The sequence below is a fragment of the Acomys minous genome (assembly GCF_964271855.1).
Source record: "Acomys minous genome assembly, chromosome: 3".
Classification (NCBI taxonomy): Eukaryota; Metazoa; Chordata; class Mammalia; order Rodentia; family Muridae; genus Acomys; species Acomys minous.
The window spans coordinates 67672730-67700363 of NC_140485.1; the positions used below are offsets into that span (position 1 = coordinate 67672730).

The 27634-nt window shown below is 47.7% G+C and overlaps 1 protein-coding gene across 6 annotated transcripts in view; it reads left to right on the plus strand.

Moving 5' to 3' along the window:
* Window positions 1-526: 526 nt before the first annotated feature.
* The window catches only part of B4GALT5 (beta-1,4-galactosyltransferase 5), a 55856-nt gene continuing 28748 nt past the window's right edge, over window positions 527-27634 (plus strand). Inside the window, exons 1-2 of one of the 6 annotated variants that reach the window (XM_084777195.1) lie at window positions 14237-14310; window positions 18181-18292. Coding sequence is in view for 2 of the 6 variants with exons in the window: in XM_084777198.1 (XP_084633324.1) it covers window positions 706-865 (160 nt within the window). In the remaining 4 variants the exon portion in view is untranslated. Of the gene's footprint in view, window positions 866-1161; window positions 1440-2193; window positions 2514-14236; window positions 14311-17919; window positions 18293-27634 lie in introns of those variants that run through there. The other 5 variants (XM_084777198.1, XM_084777193.1, XM_084777194.1 and 2 more) reach the window with 5 other exon arrangements.

Here is a 27634-nt window from a genome sequence, read left to right on the forward strand (position 1 = left end):
CCGTACAATATGGACCAAAAAAAGCCTCAGGACTTAGAGAGGGGCTGTCTCTCAGCGTCTTCACATTGACAGTTGTCACAATTGTCCTATCCTGTAGGATGTGACCTTGTTTGGATCCCTCCTTCCTTCCTGAAATTATGTCTGTGCTGGCTTTGGATTCCTTGAGGGCAGATCAAGCCCCTTCTTTCTCTCAGGGCTTTTGCATTAGTTGTTCCCCTTAGTGGGGCTTCTCTTTTTCCAGTTTTTCTACGGCTTGGGCTCTTTTGTGTTCATGCCGCCTACGAAGAAAGGCCTTTTTTTCAGACTAGTGCAGACTGCATCCAAGACATTTTCATGTTCGATTGTTTTCATATCTCTTATCATCATCTGCTATTATCGTTTTCTTTTTTCTCATCCAGATAAATGAAGGTTCCCAGAGGACTTTTCATCTTTTTTGCTTCGTGGAGCATCCTCAAGACACAGGCACCATAGCTGGCACCTTATCATAAATGGTGACTGGAATGAATGGTTGAATGAGGGCGAACACAAGTGCCTCGGCCTCTCCATCCTCGCTCTCCTGCAGCGACAGGCTACCTGATTATTCAGACTCTGTCCACACCCCTCAGCGCCCCCGAGTGGGGTGCTCGCGCGCGGGGAACCAACTCGTACCGCCAGACGCTTCCTGTCAGCTTGGGCGGCGGCCGCTCAAGGATCTTGCGGCTAAGAATGCACGCGCCCGATCCTCCGCCCCGCCCTCCTGTTCAAGCCCCGCCCCAAAGATGCGCTCCCCGGACTGTCCGCCCCGCCTCCTTGTCTCAGGCCACGCCCTCCTCTCACCATCAGGACCCAGGACCGGTCTCTGCCGAAATGCTTCCCAAAATCACGAGTACGCCCTTATCCCCCTCCTCATCAGACCTCAGGCCGGGTCCCCGCCAGTGTGCTCCTCAGGCTCGAGGCGGCGCCCTTATCATTAGGCCCCGCCCTCATCCCGCCCCCCACCTTCGGCCCCGCCCTTCTTCGGTCCCCATCAGGCCTGCCTCAGGCCTGGTACCCCCATCTGCTCCTCAGGCTGCGGGCCTGTCCCCGCCCCGCCCCCAGCATCAGACCCCGCCTCTCACCCCGCCCCTTTCACCAGACCCCGCCCTTCCCACCCCGCCCCCGCCGCTGCGCTCCTCTGGCCGGCGGCCCCCTCCCGCCTCATGTGGCCCGGCCCGCGGCGGCCGGCGGCTGAAAGCGGCGAGGCGGCGGCGCGCGAAGCCCGGAAGGCGGCGGCCGAGGCCCAGGCGGCGGACCGGAGCGGCGGGAGCGGGGCCCGGGTCGGTCCTCGAGCGGCCGCCGGCTCAGCATGCGCGCCCGCCGGGGGCTGCTGCGGCTGCCGCGCCGCTCGTTGCTCGCCGCGCTCTTCTTCTTCTCACTGTCGTCCTCTCTGCTCTACTTCGTCTATGTGGCGCCCGGCATAGGTAGGAAGGCGACCCCGCGGCCACCCACGCCCCTTCCCGCCGCGGCCCGCGCCGCCGCCCCGGCCGGCCCCGTGCTCCGTGACTCGCCGTTTCCTGCCGCGCCGCCCCGCAGCCCGCCCGCACGCGCGGCCTCCTCCCTGACGCAGCCGCCCGCGCCCCCCGCGGCCGCGCGTTGGCTGCCGAGACCCGCGGGGCTGCGGGTTGCGCGCCCCTTTCCCCTCCCCCTCCTCCTCTCCCGAGCCCGCTGCTTGCCCCGCGGCTCCTCATAGCGGACCCGACCTGCTCAGGGGACCGATGGGAAGTTTGAATTGGCTCCGGAGGGGGCCTTGGGGAAATGGTGCCAGGTGGAAGGGAGGGGGCGCTCAGAGAAGAAACGGAATGGGTAGCAATTCTTCTCCAAGGCCCGCCCTTGATTAAGAGGGGGAGACCGCCCGGAGAGAAAAAACGAGCCCTTCCCGAAACTGACTGGACGCTGATGAGAAGGCAACGGTAGCGTGAGGGTTAAAAGGCGGAGGACACTGAGGTCAGATGTCCTGTATGACCTTGGGCCCTCAGCTTCTCTCCTCCGTAAAATGGGGGCACGAACCCCAGCCTTTAAAGGATGGAGGGCCATATATGCCCCTTTAAGCTTTCATCGGCATAGCTAGGGGACGCCCAGAGTCTTCGAAATAAATAAACAAATAAGATCTGCTGTTACAGGTAGTTTTGGGGTGGGGGGGACCGAAGGAAGAGGTTTAAGGAATGCGCCTTGCCTGCCTTAGTGTGGTCTTGCAGTGCTGGAGAAAAACTTCAGCTCACCGTGAAAAATGAGAAGATGCTGTTGGGGGTGGGGCCGAGTACGAGAATTCTGGATGGTTGGCATGGGTGCCGCTGCCTTTGAGACCGTAGTAGTAAATGCTGCTGTTTCCCTATGACCCGACAGCTCTGAACTGGCAGAGAAATTTCCAGATAGAGTGGGAGGTTCTCCCCTGATTATTTTTTTAAAGCTTGTTTCACTTGATGGTTGGTGTTTCATACTGTCAGCCTGATCTGGGAAGATGGAAAAGCCAACCGGAGATTGCCCTAACTGACTTGGTGAGTGGTAACCCACTAGGGATGTATAATTATTGTGGCTTGTTAGGCTTGCTAAGTAAAAGGGCAGGAATTCTGGCTGAACAAGAATAGATAACTAATTAGTGGAATTAATTGAGAAGAGAGCTCATTAGCGCATAGGATATTAGATCCTCATAAAATGGGTGTGAAGTGATGGGTTTAAACCTAGAGGCATCTTCCAGCCACCAGACCCTCTTTTTTTTTTTTTTTTTTTTTTTTTTTTTTGGTCCTTTTGTAAAAGTGACAGGTGTTTCTGGTCTGGGTTTATGTATCCCATGTATCTCCATGGTGATCCATCCTTTTTGATGAGAAAGCATAGAAGCCAGACTCTCCAACAGAAATGAAACTTATTTCAGATTTCTCAATGGTAGATTTTAGGTCAGTGCCAACCATTACACTTAGAATCCCAAATCCTGTGTCACTGCAAGGCTCAACATTCTTGGGATTTCATTAGTAACTTGAGAGAGCCGATCTATTGCAATTCAAAGTCTGTTGGTAAAGAATAGGAACAGCAGCGCAGCGGATGTGGCTGGGTGGTAGAGTGGCATCTGATACTGTAAAAGGTCCTGAGGTTGATTCCTGGTACTGAATACGCAGGAAAAGGAAGAATCTTGCAGCGCATGTAACTGCAGTTACATTTATCTATTTGGCTGTTTTATTTATCTTTCCTTGACAAAAAAAAGATTTATGTTTTATGTGTATGGATGTTCTGTGTGCATGTATGGATGTTTTGCATGCATGTATGACTGTGCACCACATTCGTGCATTGTATGCAGTGCTTGTGAAACCCAGAAGAGGACATCGGATCCTCTGGAACTGGAGTTACAGATAGTTATGAGCCACCACATTGGTGCTAGGAACCAAACCTGGTTCTTCCTCAAGAGCAGCAAATGTTGTTGCTTGCCGTCTCACCAGCCTTTTCTATGCCTTTCCTGTTAATCAACTTAACTTTTCAAATGTCTAGCAACTGTGTTGTGGTAATATTTCCTAAAGGTTGAGGCAGTCTAGAGAGAATAAGGGCATACGTGCCTTCAGATGTAAAAACCTTATTTGAGATGGTTATAAAAATGAACTTAGCTGAGGAGGGGTTGGCACACGCCTTTAATCCCAGCACTCGGGGAGGCAAAGGTAGGCTGTGAGTTCGAGGCCAGCCTGGTGTACAACATGAGACCAGGACAGCCAAGGCTACACAGAGAAACCCTGTCTCAAAAAATCAAAAAAGAAAAAAAAAAAAAGCTTAATCTTTGCATCATGGCACAGGCCTCTAATCCCAGTACTCGGGAGGCAGAAGCAAGAGGAATCTCAGTGAGTTTGAGGCCAGCCTGGTCTACAGAGTGAGTTCCAGGGTAGCTAGGACGACATAGACCTTGCCTCAAAAAAACGTATTATAATAATAACAACAACAAAAATAATAATAATAAAGGTTGGAGAAATGGTCAGCCCTGGTTGTTCCAGAGGGCCTGAGTTCAATTCCCAGCAGCTAGGTGAAGGCTTACAACCATCTGTAACTGATCTGTCACCCTCTTCTGTCCTCTGTATTCTGTATGTACTTGCATGTCCCTACAGACAAGCATGTAGGGAAAACACCCATACACATACAAATATTTTATTTTTAGGGTTTTGTTTGTTTTTGTTTTTGAGTCAGGGTCTCTCTGTAGGACAGGCTATCCCAGTACTCCCCACAGAGATCTGCCTGTCTCTATATCCTAAGTACCGTAATTAAAGGTGTGTGCTACTATATCCAGTCACATAAAGAACATAAAGTTGAGCCATATGAAGTTGTATCTTGCAGGTTGTGTATCCACTATAGTTCAGTCTAGTACATTTCCAAGCAGTGACAAGTCTGTTTTTCTGGTACAGTGGAAAGTGGCGGACCTGAATTTTCTCCAGAGATCCCTCCCACCCTGCTCTCCAGCCCTTGCTTTGTAGTCCTTATGATCATGTGTTCTGGGGCTAAGAGATGGTACCACTTCTAGAATATATCCCAACTTAGTGAGACCCGATATCCCAAGATGAGCTAGAGGCTGGAGAGAGAGCTCAGCAGTTGGATCATTTGCTGCTCTTGGAGAGGACCCGATTTCAACTCCCAGCACCCACAGGGAGGCTCACACCTTTCTGTAACACACTTTAGGGCAGTAGTCTCAACATGTGATTTGAGACCCTTTTGAGGGTTGCATATCAGATATCCTGTATATCAAATCTTTGCATTATGATTCATAATGGTAGCAAAATGACAGCTATGAAGTAGTGATGAAATGATTTTCTGGTGGGGGTCACCACAGCATGAGGCTTGCAGCATTGGGAAGGTTGAGAACCACTGCTCTGAGGGATCTCAAGTCCTCTTCTGGTCTTCTTAGGTTCCTTCACATGTGCAGCACATGTATGCACACAGAAATCTATATCTACACATGAGTAAGAAGAATAAATCTTTTTAAAGCCCAGGTCTATCCTCCAGCATTAGAGTTCTCATCTAGAATGTGTGAGGCCTGGCTTCAGTCCCCATTTTGGGGGGCTGAGAATTGAAAAGAAGAGGAAGGGGAGAAGTTATTCAAGATATGAGCTACCCCTTCCTTGGATCCCTTCTCTACAGCCCGAGGAATGTTTCTCTCTTATTACTCTTACCTGCAGTGTTGACATACCCTTTTCTTTTCTGGAGAAAACTTTGATCTTACTTTTGACCCTCTGACTAGAGGAATTTCAGAGCTCAGGGTTCTTACAGCCTGAGCAGGTCTTTTAAAGGAGAATGAACTTGGGCTGGTAATAGATGCAGGTATAAAGTGCTGATCGGAAAACATCTTAATAACTTTATGGCCCTTTCATTTGGCAGGATGGTAGAGGCTGCTGACCTCTGCCAGTTCCTACCACAGGAACTCGTTGAGAGCAGTGCTGCATGTGGTTAAGGCTAACAGTGAGCACTGACTGAATTTTTACTATTTGAAGTTCTGTTTTTGCCATTTCAACCAATTTTTCTCTGCTTCTTTGACTGTTAAAGAGAGGAAGTGGGGAATGGTTTTTCCGTTTTGGTCTGCTTAGTCCCGAGGAAAGTTTGATTTGTGGCTAGTGTTTGAAAGACAAGAAAGAACCAGTTGTTGAAATCCCTCCTGATTTGACCAAATAACTTTGAGGAAGTCATTTGGTTTCCCCTATTTGGTGTGTGTGTCTGTGTGTGTGTGTGTCTGTGTGTGTGTTTTAAGGACTTGTTGAGATGGATCAGTGTGTGTGTGTGTGTGTGTATGTGTTAAGGGCCTGTTGAGATGGATCAGTGAGTGTGTGTGTGTGTGTGTGTGTGTGTGTGTGTGTGTTAAGGGCCTGTTGAGATGGATCAGTGAGTGTGTGTGTGTGTGTTGAGGGCCTGTTGAGATGGATCAGTGAGTGTGTGTGTGTGTGTGTGTGTGTGTGTTAAGGGCCTGTTGAGATGGGTCAGTGTGTGTGTGTGTGTGTGTGTGTGTGTGTGTTAAGGGCCTGTTGAGATGGGTCAGTGAGTGTGTGTGTGTGAGTGTGTGTGTGTGTGTGTGTGTGTGTGTGTGTGTGTTGAGGGCCGGTTGAGATGGATCAGTGAGTAAAGCTCATGGCCTGAGTTTGATCCCACCTGGTAGAGGAGCTCTGACTTTTACAGTCTTCCTGTGGCATACAACAAATAAATAAGTAAATGTAATTTTAAAAATACAGGTAAATTGAGACGGGGTTTTACTCACTCTGTAGCCTAGCAGAGCTTGAACTTTGGACTTTTCTGCCTGTGCCCCTTTGAGTATATGGAATTATAGGCCTGTGTGTTAAGAAACAAATATGCCTCAATCAAGCTAATGGGTGATTTAGTATGTAGAATGCTGGTAGTTTGCTGACATTCTAAAGAAACACAAGACTGAAGATTATAGAGAAATTACATGTACTAATCAAATAGAGTTTTTCCTAATAAACACTGGAAATGTCCAAAGGATTTCAAAAAGATTTCTGTCGGTCTATTACAGCAGAAAAGGCCTTTTACTGTTCTTTCCTTCACAATGTCTCCATACCCTTAACACATGGAATTTTCTGGAGGAAATACAAATGGGAGGATCTGATTGCTTTAGAAAATTGAACACCTCCTGCTAAGATACTTTCTTTCCCCTCAGTGTTCCTTCTCCACTTCAGGCCTACAGATGTCCTTGCTCTCTTGAGACACGGTCTCATGTAGCCCAGGCTGGCCTCAAACCCTACATGTGTCCCAGAATGAACTGTTTCTTCCTCCTCCGCTTCCCAAGTTCTGAACAGATGTTTGAATAGTGCCCTTCTTCCCTTCCTTGGAGGAACCGTGGAGAGGGCAGGCTGGACAGAAAGAACAGTGCCGCTGCTGTCAGGCCTCAGGCCGTGTGTCCTGTCCTCTCTGCAGAGTTCTTGCTGTCAGGGAAGAAGGTCTTAGATCTGGAGTTGAGCTGGTCTTTGGCAATGAGAATAAGTGGGTCCTGCTCCTCATCCCAGCCTGGTCAGGCCACAGAGCTGAGGGGCAGGGCAGCCAGGAAGAGGGGCTCTCTTGCCGTGGTTTTCTATAGTTCTTTGGGAGAATGACATCCAAAGCCACAGAGGCCCTCAGGCACCTGGTCCCCTTACTTGGGCTTTTGTGACTGTTACAGGGAGGGACACACAGCCATTGAAGGGAAGCAAGTGAGGAGTGGAGAGCTGCTGTGCTGTCAGGAAGAGCTGGATCAGAGGTGAAGCTGCGTAGATAAGGGCTAATCAGCAGCCAGCAGAGTGGGTGTAGGCAGAGAGGAGGCCCCCGGTTATTTCATCAAGAGCTATCAGGGATGCCACAGTCACTCCCTAGGTCCCAGGACCTACCTTTGACCTTATTTGTTTTTTGTAGATCACTCAGACAGGGAATTTTAAAAATTGGCTCTGTAAGTTGGCATTCTCATGTCTCTTGTTCTGACTACAACTTTTATTTTAAAGATGGCATGTCAGCTAGACTGAGCCATTCACTTGCCCAGAGTTAAGAATTGTGATGTCCCAGGGACACACATGGCATAGGGATGATGGTAAGATTAGTTGCAAGAAACACGTAGATCTGATGTTGCATGCCCTTTGCCCTTCTCTGTGGTGCTAGGGAGAGAACCCAGGGTCTCACATATCCTAGGCAAGCTCTGTACCAGAGAGCTTCACCCTTAGCCCCAAGAACTCCTGCTTTTGAGTGTCTCAAGTCCTTTTGTAGTTTTTGAAAGAATGCTGCTGCAAGCTTGGACATCGGTTTTGGTCTGGTTCTATGCATTACACAGTGCTGTTGCTTGAGGACATTGGTGTGTCATCCATGACTTGGAATCTGCCCTGAAGTCTCTCTTGGAAAGCACTGTGACAGAGAACTGCAAAGGATGGTCTGGGTATCCCCAAGATGGTATCGCATCCTTTGTCCTGGGGTCCTCTTTTAAATTTTAATATGCAGAGTGGAGTCTTGCTTTTTTTTTTTTTCTTCCATTTTTCAAGACAGGGTTTCCCTGTGTAGCCTTCGCTGTCCTGGGCTCGCTTTGGTTTTTTTGTTTTGTTTTGGTTTGGTTTTGGTTTTTCGAGACAGGGTTACTCTGTAATCTTGGCTGTCCTGGACTCACTTTGTAGACCAGGCTGGCCTTGAACTCACAGCAATCCTCCTGCTTCTGCCTCCCGAGTGCTGGCATTAAAGGCATGCGCCACTACCTCCACCCGGTGGAGTCTTGCTTTTTTTCTAGCCTGCACATCCAACTTCTTGGCAGCGAACAGGGAGGGCCCTTTGCACTTGGCCTCCAGTCCTGTCGTGGATGTGAAGTGAAAAGAGTATTGCCTTTTGACCCAGGGCTTTTTATATGGTGCCTTTGTGTGAGGAGCATTCAAATGGGATCCTCCCACGAATTCAGTCCCCAAACATGGGCGGCACCTTAAATTATTCAGAGCACTGGCCCTTCTCGAATTTCCCTCTTTCCCCCCTTTCCCTTTGTTAGCGTGAGTAAGCAGCTGGTTGCCCTGGGGTATTGTTCCTCTTCTGGTGACACGGACACTGCCTGTGCAAGGAGCCTGGACCTTGTTCCCAGGTGCCTTAGTTACCTACATCAATTAGGAATGGCTCTTTGAGGTAGGGAGGAGCCTAATAATGGAGATGAATTGTGCAGTTGAGTAGCCGCAGCTATGGTTTGGAGAGGTAAGAAAGCAAGCACAGAATTGGGCTGTAAATTAATCTCTTTATGCTACGGGGCACAATTCTCTGTTATTTTTAATAAAAAATACAATTACTGACATTATAATAAATATCAGTACAGAGGACTGTATTTTTCACCCTCCAGGTGTTCCAAACTCTATATAATTTATAGGCATTTAAACCTATTGCTTAATTCTGTGTCTAGTAAGTGGAAACTTGGAAAGAGGAGAAAAGAGGAAATGTATTTTCCCCTTAAAAATCTGGTGATTGTGAGGGCTCTGCTAAACGTTTGTTTGTTTTTGAGAAAGTAATGTGTAGACCAGGCTGGCCTTGAACTTAGAGATTCACTTGCCTCTGCCTCCTGAGTGCTTAGACTAAAGGTGTTGGTCACCATGCTGAGCCTAGAACTTACACTTAAAATTTTTTTGTGGAGACAATGTCATATAGCGCAAGCTGGCCTTAAGTTGGTTGTGTAGGCGACTGTGACCATGAACTCCCTGTCCTCAGGCCTGGTCTTTAGCAGGTACGTGCCACCGTGTCTGGCCCAGGGCTTTGTGCATGCTAGACAAGCACTATACCAGTGACCCACACCCCTACCCTTTCGTCTGCTTTCCAGATGGGGGCTCCCTAGGCTGATCAAGCTGGCCTTGAACCCAAGACCCTCCTGTCTCCTCAGGAACTACAGGTGGGAGCCCCTTCACATAGGAACTAGCTTCTCAGGCAGTAAGGACAAGGTTAGGATCATGAACTAGTCATGAAACACAGGTGACCCCTCCCTTGAATGGGCATTGCTTGGGACCTGTGGAAGGACTCCTTCCTATTTGGGCACTTGATACCCTGGTGAGAAATGACTAATCTCAAGCTGGGCTTGGTGGCACACGTCTTTAATCCCAGCAGAGGCAGGTGGATCACTGAGTATAAGGCTAGCCTGGTCTACAAAGCAAGTCCTGGACAGCAAGACTACAACAGAGAAACCCTATCTAATCTCAGGAAAGATGACCTCAGTCTCCATCTAATTCCCACCATAAAAGCTATAAAAGACCATGGGCAGGGCAGCTGGACAGTGTTCCTCCCTTGGAGCCCCTCCCACTCTTGGGAATTCTTATTTCCTTAATAAAACTGCCATCCATTCATTCCGCTTACTGGGAGTTCCAGTTTCCTTGTTCTCAGATGTGAGAGAGCAAACATCCCACCAAGAGAAAGATTCCATCTCACGAAAGACCCACATCAAGCTAAGGAATTATTCTGCTTTTATGCCTTTTATGTTCCAAGCCTAAAGTTGTGCTCAGTTTAGATTTTGGATCAGTAGACCATTGGTGATGGTCAGAAAATAGTATTTTCCTACATACTACACTGTTTCCATATTTGTGTTACCTAAACATTCAGAAAAATGAAAAAGTGTTGATCTAAGGAAGTCTAAACTGAGTGGTGGTAGGAGCACACGCCTTTAATTCCAGCACTTGAGGCCGACCAGTCTCTGAGCTTGAGGCCAGCCTGGTATACAGAGCAAGTTCCAGGACAGCCGGGGTTACACAGAACCCTGTCTCAAAAATTGAAAAGAAAAAAAAAGTCGTAACTTGTTTTGCAATTCTGGAAATCTCTGATTTTGGACAAAGATAGGTGTTTCCCCCCCCATCCCATTACACCTACAGCCCTTGTAAAATTCTGAAATAAAGTATTTGGATGGAAATTTTTTATTTAAATGTATGCATGTTGTATGTGAGAGAGCTCCCAGGGAGGCCAGATCCTTCGGCGCAGGAATGGCAGGCATTTGCATCACCTGGTGTGGGTGCTGGGAATGCACCTCCAGTCCTCGGGCAGGTACAGATAGAGCGGTACGTCCTCTTCACCATGGAGACATCTCTTCAGTTTCTGGATCAGGGTTTTGGTTTTGTGATTTTCTTTAGAGAGGTTCTATACCTTTTCGTACTTGATTTACTAAAAGTTTCTGTCAGACTAGAAATGAAATGACAGGCTAACCCCTCTGTCAAATCCAAGGCCCCAGTGGGTAGCCAGTGCTCCACTCGTGAGCCACACAACGACGACTTCATAATTCATGGTGTTCACTTTGGTTCTTGTTGACTCCAAGGCTGGCCTCCAAGCCTGGGTAGTGGAGGCTGTCACTGAACTCCTGATCCTCCTGCCTCTACCTCCTGAGTGCTCGCAGGAACCACCACATCTGCCCGCTATGAATTGTATGTAAAAGCATTTGGTCTTTAAAATAAACACTCATTTTTCTCCATATCCTCAGAGTAATGATAGGGATGTTTTCTGGGTTGTAATTTCCCTGCGTCTAGATTGGCAGAAGTACTAAGTGTGCTTCCCTGCTTAATGAGGTCAGAAACACAGTCCTAAGTACCATGTGGTGGTGCATGCCTGTGATTCAAGCACTCCTTAGGCAAGAGGCAGCCTGATCTCTGTGAGTGTGAGGCTACTTTGGTCTACATAGTGAGTTCTAAGTCAGCCAAAGCTGTCAGCAAGACCCCAGGCGACCCCGTAATAACCTTTCTCTCTTGTCCCTTCCTCCCAAGTGCTAAATGATAGGCTTAGGTTACCATTCCTGGTTTTCTGTGGTGGTGGGGATTGAACCGAGGACTTTATGCATGGTGGAAAAAACACTTTACCAACTGACTGCATCCCCAGCCCCATCTTTTCTTGAGGCATGGTCTGGCTGGCCTGGAACTTGATGTATATACTGAGGTAGCCTGGAGCTCACAAAGATCTGCCTGCTATTGCCTCCCTTGTACTGGGATCCATTTGCCACCAATACTAGTTTTTTTTTGTTTGTTTGTTTGTTTCTGTTTTTAAGAAAAGAATTGCTAGGTGTGGTGGGACGAAAGAGAAGCGAAAGTATCAGAAGTTCAAGATCAAGGGCACATAGTGAGTTCAGAGCCAGCCTGGGCTACCAGAAACCTGTCTCCAAAAGAAGAGGCATGTGGGGCCTGGAGAGATGGCTCAGAGATTAAGAGCACTGACTGCTCAACCAGAGGCCCTGAGTTCAATTCCCAGCAACCACATGGTGGCTCACAACCATCTATAATATGATCTGATGCCCTCTTCTGACCTGCAGATAGATGTACATGCCAACAGCCTATTGTATACACAAAATAAATAAATCTTAAAAAAAAAAAAAAGGCCGAAGAGATGGCTCAGCGGGTAAGAGCACTCACTCATTGCCTGTACATCCAGAGGTTCTGAGTTCAATTCCCAGCAACCACATGGTGGCTTACAACCATTTGTAATGACACCCGCTGCCCTCTTCTGGCCTGCAGGCATACATGCAGGCAGAGCACGGTATACCTACATAATAAATAAATAAATCTTTGAAAAGGAGGAGGAGGAGGAAGAAGAAGCAGCACCAGCACCAGCACCAGCACCACCAGCACCAGCAGCGGTCGTGGCGGTGGCATGTAGTAGGGATGAAATAGCATCTCATTCTGGGTTTTGGTACTCAGCATCCTTTGTGTTGGTTGGCCACTTGTATAATACTGTGAATAAATACACCCTTATGAGACATAAGACTTTTATATATTTACCTTTACTTTGTGGTTTGTCATTGTCACTTTCCTAATAAATAATGTATTTGGAGGCACAAAATATAAAATCATTTTATTTTATTTTCAATGCCAGGGCTTAAATCTAGAGCCCTACTTGTGCATGGTGGCTTATATCTGTTAGGCTCAGCACTCAAGGCTGAGGCAAAATTGCTTCCAGGTCAAGGGTAGAGTAAAAAGCTGGACTACGGAGTACGACCCTGTTTCAAACCCAGCTAGGCAATGGACCCCCTCCTCCTGAGTCTGTTTTTACTGCCTTGTCAGTACTGACACATTTGCCCTTTGCCCAAGGACTGAGATGGTTGGTGGATTTTTTTTTTCTTTTTTGTTTTTCTAGACAGGGTTTCTCTGTGTACCCCTGGCTGTTCTGGAATTCACTCTGTAGACCAGACTGTCCTCAAACTCACAGCGATCCACCTGCCTCTGCCTCCTGAGTGCTGGGATTAAAGGTGTGTGCCATCATGCCTGGCTGGTCATCCAGTGTTTTAAAAGTGTTCCGTCCAGTGTTTTAAATGTTGGAAGTATCCTGTGACCGCTTCTTATGAACAGGGCAAGCTGTATTATCCATGTTACCTATTTACTGATTATTTTGCTCAGTAGGACTGAAATGTAACTCAACATTTTAACATTTTTGACTACATTTTTACTTGAGAAACAGTACAGTTCTGGGTTAAACAAGTAGAGTGAGACTTGGAAAGTATAGGTCAATTGTATGTGTCCAACTGTTTTCCAAACAGTATGTCCTTTAACCCTGAGTCACCTCTCTAGCATTTCTTTTTATGTGTCTGTGTGTCTGAGTATGCATGTAAAAGTCAGAAGAAGAAGTCAGGTCCCCTGGAGCTGGAGTTGCCAGTAGACGGGAGCCACTGTACTTGGGTGCTGGGAACTGAACTCAGGTCCTCTTGAGAAACAGTGAACGTTCTTATCCACGGAGCCATCCATCCACCAACTCCTGAAGTCTGTAAATACAGAGGTCATGGCAGCACACCCACCTCTGTATCCCGGAACTTGGGAGGCAGAGATGGGAGGACTGAGACTTGAAGGCCTGTCTGGAGCTATATAGTGAGACCACATCAGTGTGACACTTAGTAGGTGCTCAGAAAGCATTTTCCTTGCAGCATGAACCTGTTTTCTGTCCCTCCAAGCGCATTTCCAGGACAGCTCAGGACCGTTTTCACTGTACTAGCTCTGTGCTGGCCCCAGGTCTGAAGCTCATAGTCACTGTTGTAGTCCTGGGTCCCACAGCACCAGGTGCTCAGGTTCTTGGCAGGTGAGAGGGGAGTGAAGGTGGGCAGGCCTGAGGTCCTGAGGGTTGACTATTGCCTTCAAGGCAAGGAGCTCGAGGATCAAACCAGAACATTGTGGATTTATAAAAATGCTGATTATTATAAAAAATATCAATCATAGCACAGTTTCAGATTCATCGTGGCCATTGAAGTCAGATGCTCGCTGGCTATGAGGGACAGGTCTGGGGGCTGTTGACAATTGGGAGCTTCCCCCACCCCAATTTCATATTCAAGATGGGTTTTAACCATTCTTCCAAATCACAGTAAAGCAGAGAGCATGTGCAGTGATGAAACTGTGACGCTTACTGCATGTCACAGGTGAATGCAGTATTGCTTTGTCTTCTCGTCACTGATAAACATAAGGAGACAGCTGCCCTGACTTAGCGCACCAGCTGCTGTGGACGGCATTTCTAGTTGTAATTAGAGGCGTACGTAGGCTGACTGGTCCCATGTTGCAGGGTTTTCAGGCTTTGTCTTTGGACTCAGGCATTCTGCCTGCCTTCCCTCTGAGTTTGTTTTTAGTTAAGGTTCACTGTGGTTCAAGCTGGTCTGGAACGCATGGCAATCCTCCTGCCTTAGCTTCTAGAATGCTGTAATTACAGATATACCTCCCCGTGCCCAGCCCGAAGGATCTGTTACCAGTTGGGCTTCTTTGAAGGAGAGTGAAGAACCAAACCCTTTATGAAAGTGCAATCCCGGGGGTGGGGGTTCAGGAGGTCCTGCCCCTGCCCCTTCCCCTGCCCCTGCCCCTGCCCCTGCCTCACCGAATCCACTCACCCATGTTCCATATTAATGGACACAAGGTAGGAGGAGCTCCATTCCGTTGCAACAAGGCTGGGCCTGTCATGGTGTTACCTGCAGGGGCTGTTGAATCCCTCACTTCCAAAGTTCTGGGCTGCCAGTCTGAGCATGTGGGGGGTGGGAGGTGGGAGGAAGGCAAATGTTATTTTGCTGTTGACTTGGTGAGTCTAGCTTCTTTTTACTCTGGTTTTAAGTATTAGGGATTCTTTTTTTATTTTTATTTTTATTTTTTTTGGTTTTCTGAGAGTGTTTCTCTTGTAGTCCTGGCTGTCCTGGACTCGCTTTGTAGACCAGGCTGGCCTCGAACTCACAGAGATCGGCCTGCCTCTGCCTCCTGAGTGCTGGGATTAAAGGCTTGCGCCACCACCTCCCAGCAAGTATTAGGAATCTTAAGACTTGTAGGAATTAGACTATTTGGATTTGGTTGAATTTCACTTGGCACTAGGGAAGATTAACTCGAGGTTAAGAGCTGCTTTGGGGGCCAAGCTAATTTGCTTCCTTAGTAATTACTTTATTGTAGAACACGTCAAAGCTTCAGTAAAGTGAACAGCATAATGGACTTCCAGGATGTGACTAAGGACTTACCATGAAACAAAGTGGAAGGGCCCGAAGCAGAGAGCAGAATACAAACCAGGGGTCCAATAGTCTGTAACCTGGACTTTTGAAGCTTTGGGTACCTGAGCTTTGTTCCTTCAGATGGCCTGGGGACTCAGGCGCCTGTCTGTGAAAAAGAGTGACAGACAGTGGGTATGCCCACAGGGACAGCGGGAGGGTTGAGATACCCTGTGTGGATGCTTGAAGTTCAGTTCAGAAAGTGCCCCCCCCCCCCCCCGTCCCTATGCCCTAGCTACCATGCTCAAAGGGAAGAGAGCTAGGTGGGTGGGCAGGAAGCTTCCTGCCCATAGATTAGAATCTATAGTGAATGAATGGTGCATGCAGGACCCGAAGCTTCCCTGGCTGTGGCAGACCTGGAGGGCGAAGGGGCCCTTGGTTGCTTGCTGTGTTCTGGAGGCACTGCTATCTGCATGTACACCTGCAGGGCAGATGAGGGCACCAGATCTCATTATAGATGGTTATGAGCCACTATGTGGTTGCTGGGAATTGAACTCAGGATCTCTGGATGAACAAACAGTGCTCTTAACCACTGAGCCATCTCTCCAGCCCAATGTTACTAATTTCTGCTATGCTTAATTTACACCAGCTTTGGGCAGAGCCAAGTCTGTGCTTGTAAGGGAAAAGGCGTGGAGAAGCACCTGCTAGTTTGGCACTGGCTCTGGCTCTTGTGGTTTGCGTTTGAGCCCAGGAGCCACTAGTTAAACAGCACAGATCTAATTTTAGTGTTATTAGCCCTGTTAACTTACAAATGCTAATTAAAGCAGTAAAGCAGATGGCACGGTCGGAGCTGATGATTCAGGTATGAGCTGTATATTGGAAAACAGACTTTTCATTGAATTGTGACGCTCGCTGGCAGACTGTTGCTATAAGCTGTGTCACCAGGCATGGAGCGTTCTGGAGTGAATCATGTTTGACTAGGTTCTGATACGTGCTGTCATTCCTGCTCTGGTGGAACAATGTCTTTAAGCCATTAAGTCAACTTTAGGAGTGGTAAAGGGAAATGACACTAATTTATTCATAATCATTTCTGTCAACTGTCTTAACTTCTGTTTTCTTCATGAGCACGGGCTTGAGAAGGCTGAGAAGTGAAGATCAGCAGCAGTTGCATCAGCACTGGCATTTTGGGTTTTGTTGTTGTTTGGTTTTCTTCGAGACAGGGTTTCTCTGTGTAGCCTTGGCTGCCCTGAAACTCTCTCTGTAGAGATCTGCCTATCTCTGCCTCCCCAGTGCTGGGCTTAAAGGTGTGCACCGCCACCACCCAGGCAGTGCTGGATTTCTATAGAGTACTTACAGGCTTCCTCTCCTCTCTCTCTCTCTCTCTCTCTCTCTCTCTCTCTCTCTCTCTCTCTCTCTCTCCCTCCCTCTCCCCCCCCCCCCTCTCCTGTAGCCAAGGCCTGAGCTCCTCTGCCCTCCAAACAGCCTCTTTGCTGTAGTCTTTTCTGGGATAGTTGTTTCTCTTTGTAATTATCAGCACAGTGTCTTAGATATAAGATTATTTCTGGTAAGGATATAGAAACCATAAAGAAAGCATGTTGTCTTTATTGGTTTGTAAAATACTTTGGTGTCAAATCTATGTAATTTCATTCCTAAATACTATTGAAAAAGTTGAGGATTTCAGGTCCCGCTGAGTGGTGTGGCACTCTGGGGCTAATTTAACAGCTTATCTGCCTCTACCTCCCAACAGCTGGGGTTACAAGTATGTTACACCATAACTAGTCTTGCTTGAAATTGGCATTCTGTTTTGGTGACGGGGCCTCAGCACTTCCCCAGGACACTTCCAGTTCCTGAGCTCAAGAGCTCCTCTTGTCCCAGCCTCCTGAGTGTGTGAGGGCGGGCACTGTGACCGTACTTGAGATTCCTGTAGTCTCTCTTCTGTGTCTCTTGGTGTCCTGGATGTTTTTGATTGCTTCCTGTGGAAGTTCATTTTCAGTTACCTTGAGGTAACAAAATAAATGATCTGGCCCGTGCCATATTTCATTGAGTCTTCTCCATGGTGTGAGATGCTGTCTTATTTGTCCCTAGGCTGCATTGTGCCCTCTTTGTTGCCTTCTCAGCCTACCTTCTTGGTGCCTACTTGCTGTGAGGCCCTCCCTGAGTGTTTGCACCTGTCAGCCTGGGAGATGCAAGTGCCCCAAACCCAGTAGCCCAAGCTCCCAAAGGTTAGAGAACTTCCGGTCAGAATCCACGCCCCCTTGCATGGGATAGAGCTCCAGAATCTCATACGTTTGTCCCCATATGTCCCCCACTCCGCCCCCACTCTGTGGTCTCCATTGATGAGAATGAACCTAGTGCAGTGCAGTCATTGGAGTTGAGCCTTTTGATTTAGAAAGAAGTCTAAACCGGAAAAACAACAGCGGATGCTGCAGTGTGTGGGAGCGCTGGCACTGGGTTGCTGTGCCCTCTAATAAGCCCTAACTGCATTAGGTGGATCCCAGAGAGGCCCTGTGCTTCCATCCAAGCCCATTTCCTGTGCAGAGAAAGGAGCTTTGAAGTAAGAGGAGCAGAACTTCCTAACATGTCAGGAAACGACTGACATGAGTCCTGAGTACACTTCCCTGGCTTGCTTTTAAGACACCACACGGTGTCTCCAGCTCCACTCTGTCCAGCTAGCCATCATGTGGCTGTGAGGTATTTTCCAGGGCAAGGATTGATTGTTTTTGTGCCCTTGTCCCCTTTAGGAACTCCCCTTTGAGCAGTCCATGGGGGGAGGTGGCTGTCCAGAGGTTGGGGCTTCTCCTATGTAAAGCGATGCCTTCCTGCAAAGTTGAGGCCTGCATTGCTCACCCTGCCACCCTGCTCACAGTACCCTCTGAAGGGTAAGCCCCTACTCATGCTGCAGGAGCTTAGGCATCACCGCCAGCCAGGCGTTTGCTTACGTGCCTGTTGGGCCTGGCGAACACTAGACACTATCCCCTTCAGATCTATACGAGCCAGGGTTGTGTTTTTGTTGTTGGTTGTTTTGTTTGTTTGGTTTTGGGGACAGGTTTTTGCTGGGTAGTCCTGGTTCGCCTGCATCTGCCTCCCGAGGGCTGGGATTAAGGTATGCACCACCTGGCTTCAGAACCAGGCTTTTAGGTGAGGAAAGGAAGCTGGTCTTCTGGTGATGTCTAATCTAAGCATGAGAATAGTAGGGCTCTTCTCACCTCCCAGGCGCCTGATGGCAGGGTGCAGCGTACAGGCCATAGGGTTCTTAGCAAACTGTACAGCTATGTTGTGCCGCCAGAGGGACAAAATGACTCTCTGTCTTCCTGTCCCAGCTGTGCAGTTACGTGGCTTTGTGACCTTGGGCATATTGAGCCATTGCTCTTCCCTCCTGAGGACAGTAACAGCTTTGCCCAGCAGTGAAGTGCTTAGTGAGGACCTGCACTGGTGAGTATTCCCAGTAGGTACTCGCTACCATGGCCACATAGGTTCTGCCTTGTGGTCATACACAGAAAGTAAGTCCCGCAGAGCAGAAGTCACAATGTTGTGAATTAGATATCTCATTCAAGACTCGTGGGCCCACCTTGTATTTTGGGGGAGATGAGGAAGTGGAATGTAGGAGGTGTTCACAGATTTACCCACCTTCCCAAGCAGTGAGTGCTACACTGAGGCCCCGTGTAGTCATAGGAAGAGCCCACCCATCATCAGTATCAGGTGGGTGATGGTGATGAAGGCAGATGGTTGTGGGCTTGTTTTCTGGTTGAGGGTGAGGCAGAGCACAGTGTAGGAATAGAAACAGCATGCTGGGTGTACTTGCTATCTATAATGCAGACGTCAATGAATAGGTGTAAGAAAAGTTGGGTAGGTGAGAACCACTGAAGACAGAAAGTGAAACTGTAGGGTTCAGTTTAAATAGGCTAGCCACTCATGGAGCAGGCGGAACGCCCAGGCATTTGTTGCTGGGAGCTCCTGGTTGTGTACAGATAAATTGTGTAGGAAGGACATCAGTGTATCTGTAAGAAGAAAGTGCTAAAATCATTCACATGGGAGCCACTTCAGGTCAACTAGTGACTATAGCGTCTCCCTCCCCCTCAGCAGCCATTAGTTATTTTAGATAAAAAGCAATATATTCAGGACTAGCGTGATGGCTAAAGGTTCTTATCTATCTTGACAACCTGATTTTGGTTCTGGGGCCCACCAACAGAGGACATGGAAAAATGACTCCCAAAAGTTGTCCTTTGATCTTCACACACTGACTGTGGTTCACATGCTCCCCCAATGTGCACAACAAATAAATGTAACTAGAGATAATTAAAAAATAGTAAACATTCTGCTGTAAAAATTTGAGAATAAAACAAAGCATGAATTCTGACCCTGAGATAAAAGCACATTAACATTTTGATGCTCTTTTTTGCTTTTTATTTTGTTATGCAGATTTTTAAAAAATTAATATCTCCTTAAAATTTGTGTATACACTATGTGGATAGCATATAATTGTCCTCTCTGTTGCCTCCATCACATAATTGTATTGTATTGGAAACAGTAAAAATTGTCTGTATTTTGAGATAGTCAATTAGCTGTTGTCTGCTATTGTTACACATATAGTTGTCATATAGTATAGGTGTATATTGTGTGTAATTTCCCAGAACTGTAATTAAGCTTTTGTCCCATGTATGATTGGGCTGCTACTTTCCTCTCGGGCTTATCAGCCATCCTGTCTAGTTCTCCATTTTGTTTTTACGAGACAGGGTTTCTCTGTGTATCTTGGCTTGGTTGCCCTGGACTTGCTTTGTAGACCAGGCTGGCTTCAAACTCAGAGATCCATCTGCTTCTGCTCCTGAGTGCTGGGATTAAAGGTATGTGCTACCACACCCGGCTCCAGCTCTCTATTTTGAATCTGGAGACCAGGATCTCATCTATGTGGGACTTTAGGGGTCAGCTTCAGCTTCTCCATGTATGTGGCGCATGCTAATAGCTCCTCTCTGTGACCATTGTTTTTATCAGGATGACTCATGTTACCTAGCTATAGGTTATCTCGAGTGAACAGCAGAATAAAGTACTTACGTTTCAAGGAATTCTTGCTGGGACAGCAAATCGTTTGGATTCTTTCCAGCTCTCGTCTGCTGTTTATTACATAAGAGTCTAAGTCCTCAGGCCCATTCTGCTGATTTATGTTAAATGAACTGATTGCAGTGACTGTCATGGCAGAGACAGTGTGTTCCATGTGCTCCACCTCAGGATCCCATCTGGCCATTTAGAGACAACTAAAGAGTCTTTCAGCTTTGCTGAATATTGGTTTCAGCATTAGCAGTTAGTACCTTCAAGGCTGTATAGTCTTGCAGGTGGAGGGGAAGGTGTGTGAACCTGTTCAGTCCATGGTCAGGTCAGCTTTAGGGGCTTTGAGGGCAAAACGGGGAGCTAGGGAAGGAACTCTCTTCATCTCACAGACCAAGTCACAAGGTTGCTTCTCTGATATGCTGTGCTGACAAAAAGGAGCAGGCTCATCTTGGTGTATCGAGGTGGGAGGAAAAGAAGGTTTGCCAGGTTGGCTTTCTCTTTTTCTCCAAACTTCAGTCTGCATATTTTCTGTGTATTTGTCTTCTAGTGTGATAATTCATCCCTTTCCACCTATATAATCCACTATTTCAAGATTTATAGCTGGGCGTGGTGGCGTATGCCTTAATCCCAGCACTTGGGAGGCAGAGGCAGGTGGATCTCTGTGAGTTCAAGGCCAGCCTGGTCTACAAAGTGAGTCCAGGACAGCCAAGGCTACACAGAGAAACCCTGTCTTGAAAAACAGAGAGAGAGAGAGAGAGAGAGAGAGAGAGAGAGAGAGAGAGAGAGGGAGGGAGGGGGGGAGGGAGGGAGAGAGAGAGAGCACTCTATCTGTATGTCCACTTACATGCCAGAACAAGACATCAGATCACATTATGAATGGTTGTGAGCCACCATGTGGTTGCTGAGAATTGAATTCAGGACCGTTGGAAGAGTGGACAATGCTCTTCACCCCTGAGCCATCTCTCCAGCCTATAATCCACTATTAAAGTAAATCCATCTACTTCAATTTCAGTTTGATTTCTAGATTATTATTATTTTTTGTGATAGAATCTCATATATTCCAGCCTGGCCTCAATCTCACTATGTTGTGGGAAAGATTAAGCTTTGTCACAGGTGGAAGCAGTCTTAACAGGCTTTACCCTTAGGGCAAGCCATGAATACCTTGTGACAGACTGTTTGGAGCCTTTCTGGGCTTGGAATTCAGGAAGCCGACCTGGGAACCCCACCGTGGCTATTGTTTTCCTAATTGACCCTCGAAGGGAGAAGGAGACCGCCCTTTGCTTGTGACTGGGAAGGTGGGGCAAAAAAAAAAACAAAAACAAAAACAAAAAAACAACAGGTGAAGGCGAGCAGGGCGCGCTGAGAGAACAAGGGACCGGACCAGCTCGCGGAACAGAGACACCTAAGAACCCGTCCTGCGGAACGGATTCCAAAAGGTTTACTCTTCTGTCCCTTTAACCTTTTTTTCCTTCTTGTATATGCTAGTTGGGTTGTATAATAAAGTTTAATTGTTAATAAACAGAGCCAACACTATGTAGCTAAGGAAAGCCATTTATTTTATTATATGTATGGGGATTCAAGTGAATGTCTGTGTGCATGGGTGCCCACAGAGGCCAGAAGAGGTGTTAGATCCCTTGGGGCTGAATCACAGGTGGTTTTGAGCCTTCTGATGAAGGTGATGGGAACTTAGTCCTTTATAAGAGCAGCGATTGCTCCCAAGTCCTGAGCCATTCCTCTAGCAAGGATGACCTTGGATCTTGGTCCTCCTGCCTCCACATCCCTTGTGCTGCCACCAAGCCCAGTTTATTCAGTCCTGTAGATCAAACCCGGGGCCTTATGAGCATGCTAGTCTAGCACCTACTAATTGAGTTATATCCCTAGTGTCACTCTTTCCTTTTTGGGGGGTGGGGTGGGGGGTTAAGACAGAGTTTCTCTGTGTAGTCTTGGAACTTGTTCTGTAGACCAGGGTGGCCTCAAACTCAGAGATCCACCTGCCTCGGCCTCCCATTAATTAAAAGCCATGTGCCACTACACCTGGCTTGTGTTACTCTCTTTTAACATTAAATTTTAATTAGTTTGTATATGGGCACAGACATGCCATGCCACAAGTGGACAATTGGATCAGAGGACAATTGCTCAAGTGGGAACTCTTTTATCATGAGTTCCAGGGATTGAACTCAAGGCGTCCACCTTGGCAGCAAGGCAACCAGTTCATCTCAAAGGTGGTTTTTGTTTGAAGCAAGGTCTTGCTATATACTCCAGGCTAGTCTAGAACATTCAACTCTCCTGCCTTTACTTCTTTTATAGATTAACTATTTTTCTCTTTTTTTAAAAATCATCTAATTGTCTAAAGTATTTTGTTATAAGAATGGAACGCTGGCTGGGTGCAGTGGGATTACACGCCTGTAATCCCAGCTCTCTGGGAGGCAGAGGCAGGCAGATCGCTGTGAGTTCCAAGCTGGTCGGGTCTGCAGAGTGAGTTCAGGATACACAGAAAGCCTGCCTCAAAAAACCAAAAAGAATGGAAAGCTGGCTGATAGCAGCCAATCTGACCCCAGGACGAGGTTTTGTCAGGTTCTTTCTGTTCTGGTTGCTGGCACGTTTCTGGGTGGCCCCATAAGTGCCAGCAGATGACCTGGGTGCTTCCTTGGCCCTTCCCTGCTACTCTGTGTCCCGTAAGTGCTTCTGTTGAGCCTCCTGTCCCCTTTGTCTGTTTCCGCAGACCTGAGATGCTGTCACAGGTCTGCAAGGTTCTCTGCCGTCATTAGTGGTTCTGGTTCTGTGCCACGCTGTGTGGAACTTCTTTTTTGAGACAGGGTTTCTCTGTGTAGCCTTGGCTGTCCTGGACTCTCTGTGTAGACCAGGCTGGCCTGGAACTCATAGAGATCCGCCTGCCTCTGCCTCCCAAGTGCCGGGATTACAGGCATACGTCACCACCGCCCTGCTGTGTGGAACTTCTTTAGCCTTCTTTCTGGTACCTGAAATTGGCCAAAGCCCCAAGAGGCGGAGCAGCTGCAGTGTGTTGCCTCACCTGGGATTTTCTTTCAGAATTCCGTATCTTGGCATTATGTTGGCCTTGGCAGTTCTCCAAAGTCTGCAGTTTCCCCCTGGCTTTTCTTACTCTCTGAGGGTCTCTGGTCTGTCACAGGTCTTCCGTCATTACTGAAGCAGAAGCTGCTTTCTGCAGGTCTTTAGACCCAGTGAGGAGGGCCTAGAGTGAGCCTCCCACGGCTGAGACCAAGAACTCATAGCACAGTGGGCGCTGCTTCAGAGTCCTCGAATTCTCTGCACTGGTGCTCCTCCTGTAGAAAAGAAGCTGCTGGGTAGGTGCTCTGTTAAATAGCTCAGAGGTTAAGAGCACTGGCAGCTCTTTCAAAGGTCCTGAGTTCATTTCCCAGCAACGACATGGTGGTTCACAGCCATTTATAATGAGATCTGGTGCCCTCTTCTGGCCTGCAGGTATACAAGCAGGCAGAATGCAATAATAATAATAACAACAACAACAACAACAACAACAACAATAATAATAACAACAACAGTGAAAACAGGAGGACAGCTTTCAGGAAGTCTGTTCTCTCCTTCAACTGTGGACCCAGGGATTGAACTCAGTCAGCTTCATTCACAGGTTTGTGAGACAAACCTCCCACTTTTTTTTCTTTTTTTGAGACAGGGCCTCACTCTGTAGCTTTGGACTGGCCTGATTTAAAAGGTGGGGTTAACATGGAGAAGTTCAACACATCATCTAAAACAGGGTCCCTAAGTGTCAACACTGCTGCCACGCCAGACAGGATGGTGTCTGTATGGGGATTACATGACATTTGATAGCCTTCCTGGTCTTTATGCTCTGGGGACCAGTAGCGCACTTTCCTGCAGCTGTGACACCCCGTTTGCTGCCAGATGTTTTCCGAGAGGCAAAGTCATCCCCATTTGAGAATTGCTGGAGACATGCAAGAGGTTACCAGTCCTAACTTTCTATTCTGCCAGAAAAGTAGACTATAGTTGCTTAGTTGTGTGTTGTGTGGACCATGTTCCCAACATTCCCAGGAGATCCCTGGGCTGTTGCAGAAAGTAAGTTAGTGTGTGTCCATGACCTGAGAGCTTGTCGGTCTTTGGGGCCTCAGGGTGATGGGTGCATGTTCCAGGCTGGGACTGACATTGATCTTCTTTCTGCCTTTTCCAGTCTGTTGCATGAGCCAGTTAGTTACCTGACACTGGCCTGGTGAGTCAGCACACAGAATGTAAATAAATAGCATTGCAATTCAAGGAGGGATGACAAAGAAGTCAGAATTGGGGCTAAAAAATAAGAACTGGAAGAGAGAAAGGATTTGAACTGGTCTGGGCAACCTAGTGATACCCTGTCTTTAGAGAAGAGAGAGGGAGAGGAAGGGAGGGAGACAGCAGCAGACATTCCTGAACACCGTGATACCACCTGAGTGGTTTCAGCCAGTTGCCATTTGTCTTAGTCCATAGGCATTTTCTGGGTTTCCAAAATGTGCTTTGATGACAAAGGTGTTATTAATAACTCATAGCTAGCCAGGTGTGGTGGTGCACGCCTTTAATCCCAGTTCTCAGGAGGCAGAGGCAGGCAGATTGCTGTGAGTTCGAGGCCAGCCTGATCTACAAAGAGAGTTCCAGGACAGCCAGGGCTATTACACAGAGAAACCTTGTCTCAAAAACAAAAAACAAAAACTCCGTAGCTCTCCTGACAGTCCTCTGGCCCTGTCAGCCTTCTGGGTGCTGAGTCAGAGGAGACTACATCTGTAGCTAGGGATCAGGGAAGAGGTGAACCCGCAGCAGCACTGTACACATTAATCATATTTCATGCAATGTACGCTTTGGCTTGAAGCATGTGTTTTGTTTTTTTGTTTTGTATACCCCAGCCAGGCCTATATGGAATTGTTTCAAATAGCTTTACAAAAACAATCTACAGTCCGGATGGTGGCAGCGCATACCTTTAATCCCAGCACTTGGGAGGCAGAGGCAGGTGGATCTCTGTAAATTCGAGGCCAGCCTGGTCTACAGAGGGAGTACCAGGACAGCCAGAGCGATTACACAGAGAAACCCTGTCTCAAAAGTAAAAACAAAAACAAAACAAACAAAAAACCCAAGAACAAAAACACCCCCCCCTTCCCTGCACAGTCTGCAGCTGTCTGATAGATCTGAAAAGTTGGCCTGGTGACCTGCGTTTGATTTCTGAGTTGGCAGTTCTCATTTTATGACTTTTCTAGCTGTAGTATGAGTATGACTCTCCTGAGTTCCCAGTTGGTTTTGTAAAATTATAGATGCTTTCACATCTTTATGGGAGACAAGCAGATCTCTGCCTCCCCATGGCTGGGATTATAGGAGTCCACCTCCCAGTAGGGAGCTGAATTTAGGTCCTCACGCTTCTGCAGTAAGAATTAGAGGGCAGCTTTCAGGAGTCCAGTCTCTTTCAGCCTTGGACCCAGGGACTGAACTCAGCTCTACAGGTTTGTGAGGCAAAGCTTCCTACCCCTCTCTAGCCGGACTGGCTTCATTTAAAAGGTAGGGTTAACAGAGAGACACCCTTGAGTTGACAGTCTATAGACAGGATGGTGTCTGTAGCCCGCGTTGGCCTGAACTTGTAGCAGTCCTTCACCCTCAGCCACTAGAATGCTGAGATTACAGGTATGAGTCATCATGGCTGTCTGGCTTCTGTTTTTGTTGTTGTATTTTGTTTTGTTTTGAGACAGAGTCCCTTTTTGTAGCCCTGGCTGTTCTGGAGCTCTCTGTGTAGACTGTGTCAGTACTCCTCATGTCCACTGTACTGTTCTTGAAGCTCTGCACATGTCCCTTCTAAACCCAAGGGACTATTGCTTTCTTCATTGTGTTGATGGGGAAATTGCCTTTGGAGTACTGTTGCTTACCCAGTGGACACGCAAATGTTAATGCGTGAAAGATGTAAGAAATCACTGTAGAGGCTGGTGATCCACCCAGTTGAACATGCATGAGCCCCTGGCTTAGATCCTTGGCACTGCATAGACTGGGTCCTCAGTACTATATATATAGACTTGGTGTGGTGGTGAATGCTGTAATCCCAGCACCTGGGGAGGAAGAGATAGGGAATCAAAAATTCATCCTCATTTTTATATCAAGTTTAAGGCCAGCCTAGCCTGGGCTACTCGAGACCCTACCTAATAAATAGCAATGGTTATAATAACAACAACAATAAGGGTAGTAGTAATAGGATACAAAAAGCAACTCAATGGAGGCTAGACCCAGGTCCTCTGGAAGAGCAGTCCGTGCTCCTGACCTCTGAGCCCTTCAGCCCCAAGGTGCACAGCCCAGCTAAGTGAGGCTGGATGTCACTGAGGATGGGCCAGGCAGCTTCTTAAATCCCTAATAGCTACTTGTATTACTGCTCCCAGCATCATCAGTTCTTGGGCCAAAATGCAGGCACGTTCTCATCCCCACAGGGAGCATTGGTGTCTTGCTGGGAACATCATTTTCTTGAGTGTATTTGTTCTAACTGCAAATTAACAAGCCGATTCTGGAAAGCCTGCTTAGTGTTTTGGGTAGGATGTTGTATTTGAACACACACACACACACACAATTCTGTTGTTTTTGTTGAGACAGGGTTCTGCTGTGTAGCCCAGGCTCATCTTTAGTGTCCAATTCTCTTGAATCAGGTGCATATACATTGGCACACCTGATTGTGTTATAACCCTTAAGGACTGGCCATTTGCCCTTCAGTAGACAGCCATTCTATGGGAGGGCTGGGTCTGAGCTAGAGCATAGTAGACACTGACTCTCAGGCTCCAGAAGGGCCTGTAGGTGTTTGGACTCAGGGATGACTCGGATAGCCTCTGGACACAGCCCCATACTCTAAAAGATGAGGTCACCCAGCCTTCAGCCCACAACTGCTAACTTTTGACAGTGAACTGACGAAGATGCTCGGGTGGCTCTGCTGATTGTGTATGTTGGTTCAGCTGGCCTGCCTGCCTGTTTCCTTCCTTTCTTCTGTATGGGTGTTCCGTATGCATGTATGTCTGTGTACTGGGACAACATCTGGTACCTAAAGATTAGAAGAGGACGTTGGATCCCCTGGAACTGGAGTTACAGATGGTTGTTAGCCACCTTGTGGGTGCTGGGAACCAAACCCCAGGCCTGGAAGAGCGGCAAGTGCTCTTTCCTGCTGAGCCATCTGTCCAGGTCTGACATCGGCTGGCTTTAAAGATGAGTCAGGAGGGAAAGACAAGACAAGGAGAGAAGCTGAACATCAGGTAACCATGTGTTATGTGTGATTGTGTGCATGCATGTATATGTGCAGGTGTACATATGTGCTCGTATGTGTGGAGGTTGGAGGTCAGCTTCATGTTCCTCGGTGGCCGTCCACCTTGTTTGTTTTGAGACAGGGTCTCTCGCTGGCTTGCAGAGCTGGCTGCCTGCTAAGCTCCCGGGACTTGTTGTCAGCTCTAGGTCACTGGTGCTCACCCAGCTTCCTAGTGCGGGCACTGGCACAGAAGTCAAAGTTCTCATGCTTCCCTAGCCCCTTGGCCCTTTGTCTAATACTATTTTAATTTGGGGGGGGGGGTTCACATTATTTATGCCTGCATGTGTATGCCATGCTGTGCTTGTGGAGGCCTGAGGACAACTTGTAGGAATTGATTATCTCCTACTTTATGGGTTCTGGGGATCAAACTCAGGTTGTTAGGCTTGGTGGCAAGTTCCTTTACCTTCTGGGCCATTTTACCAGCCTCTTGAGTGTTTTGG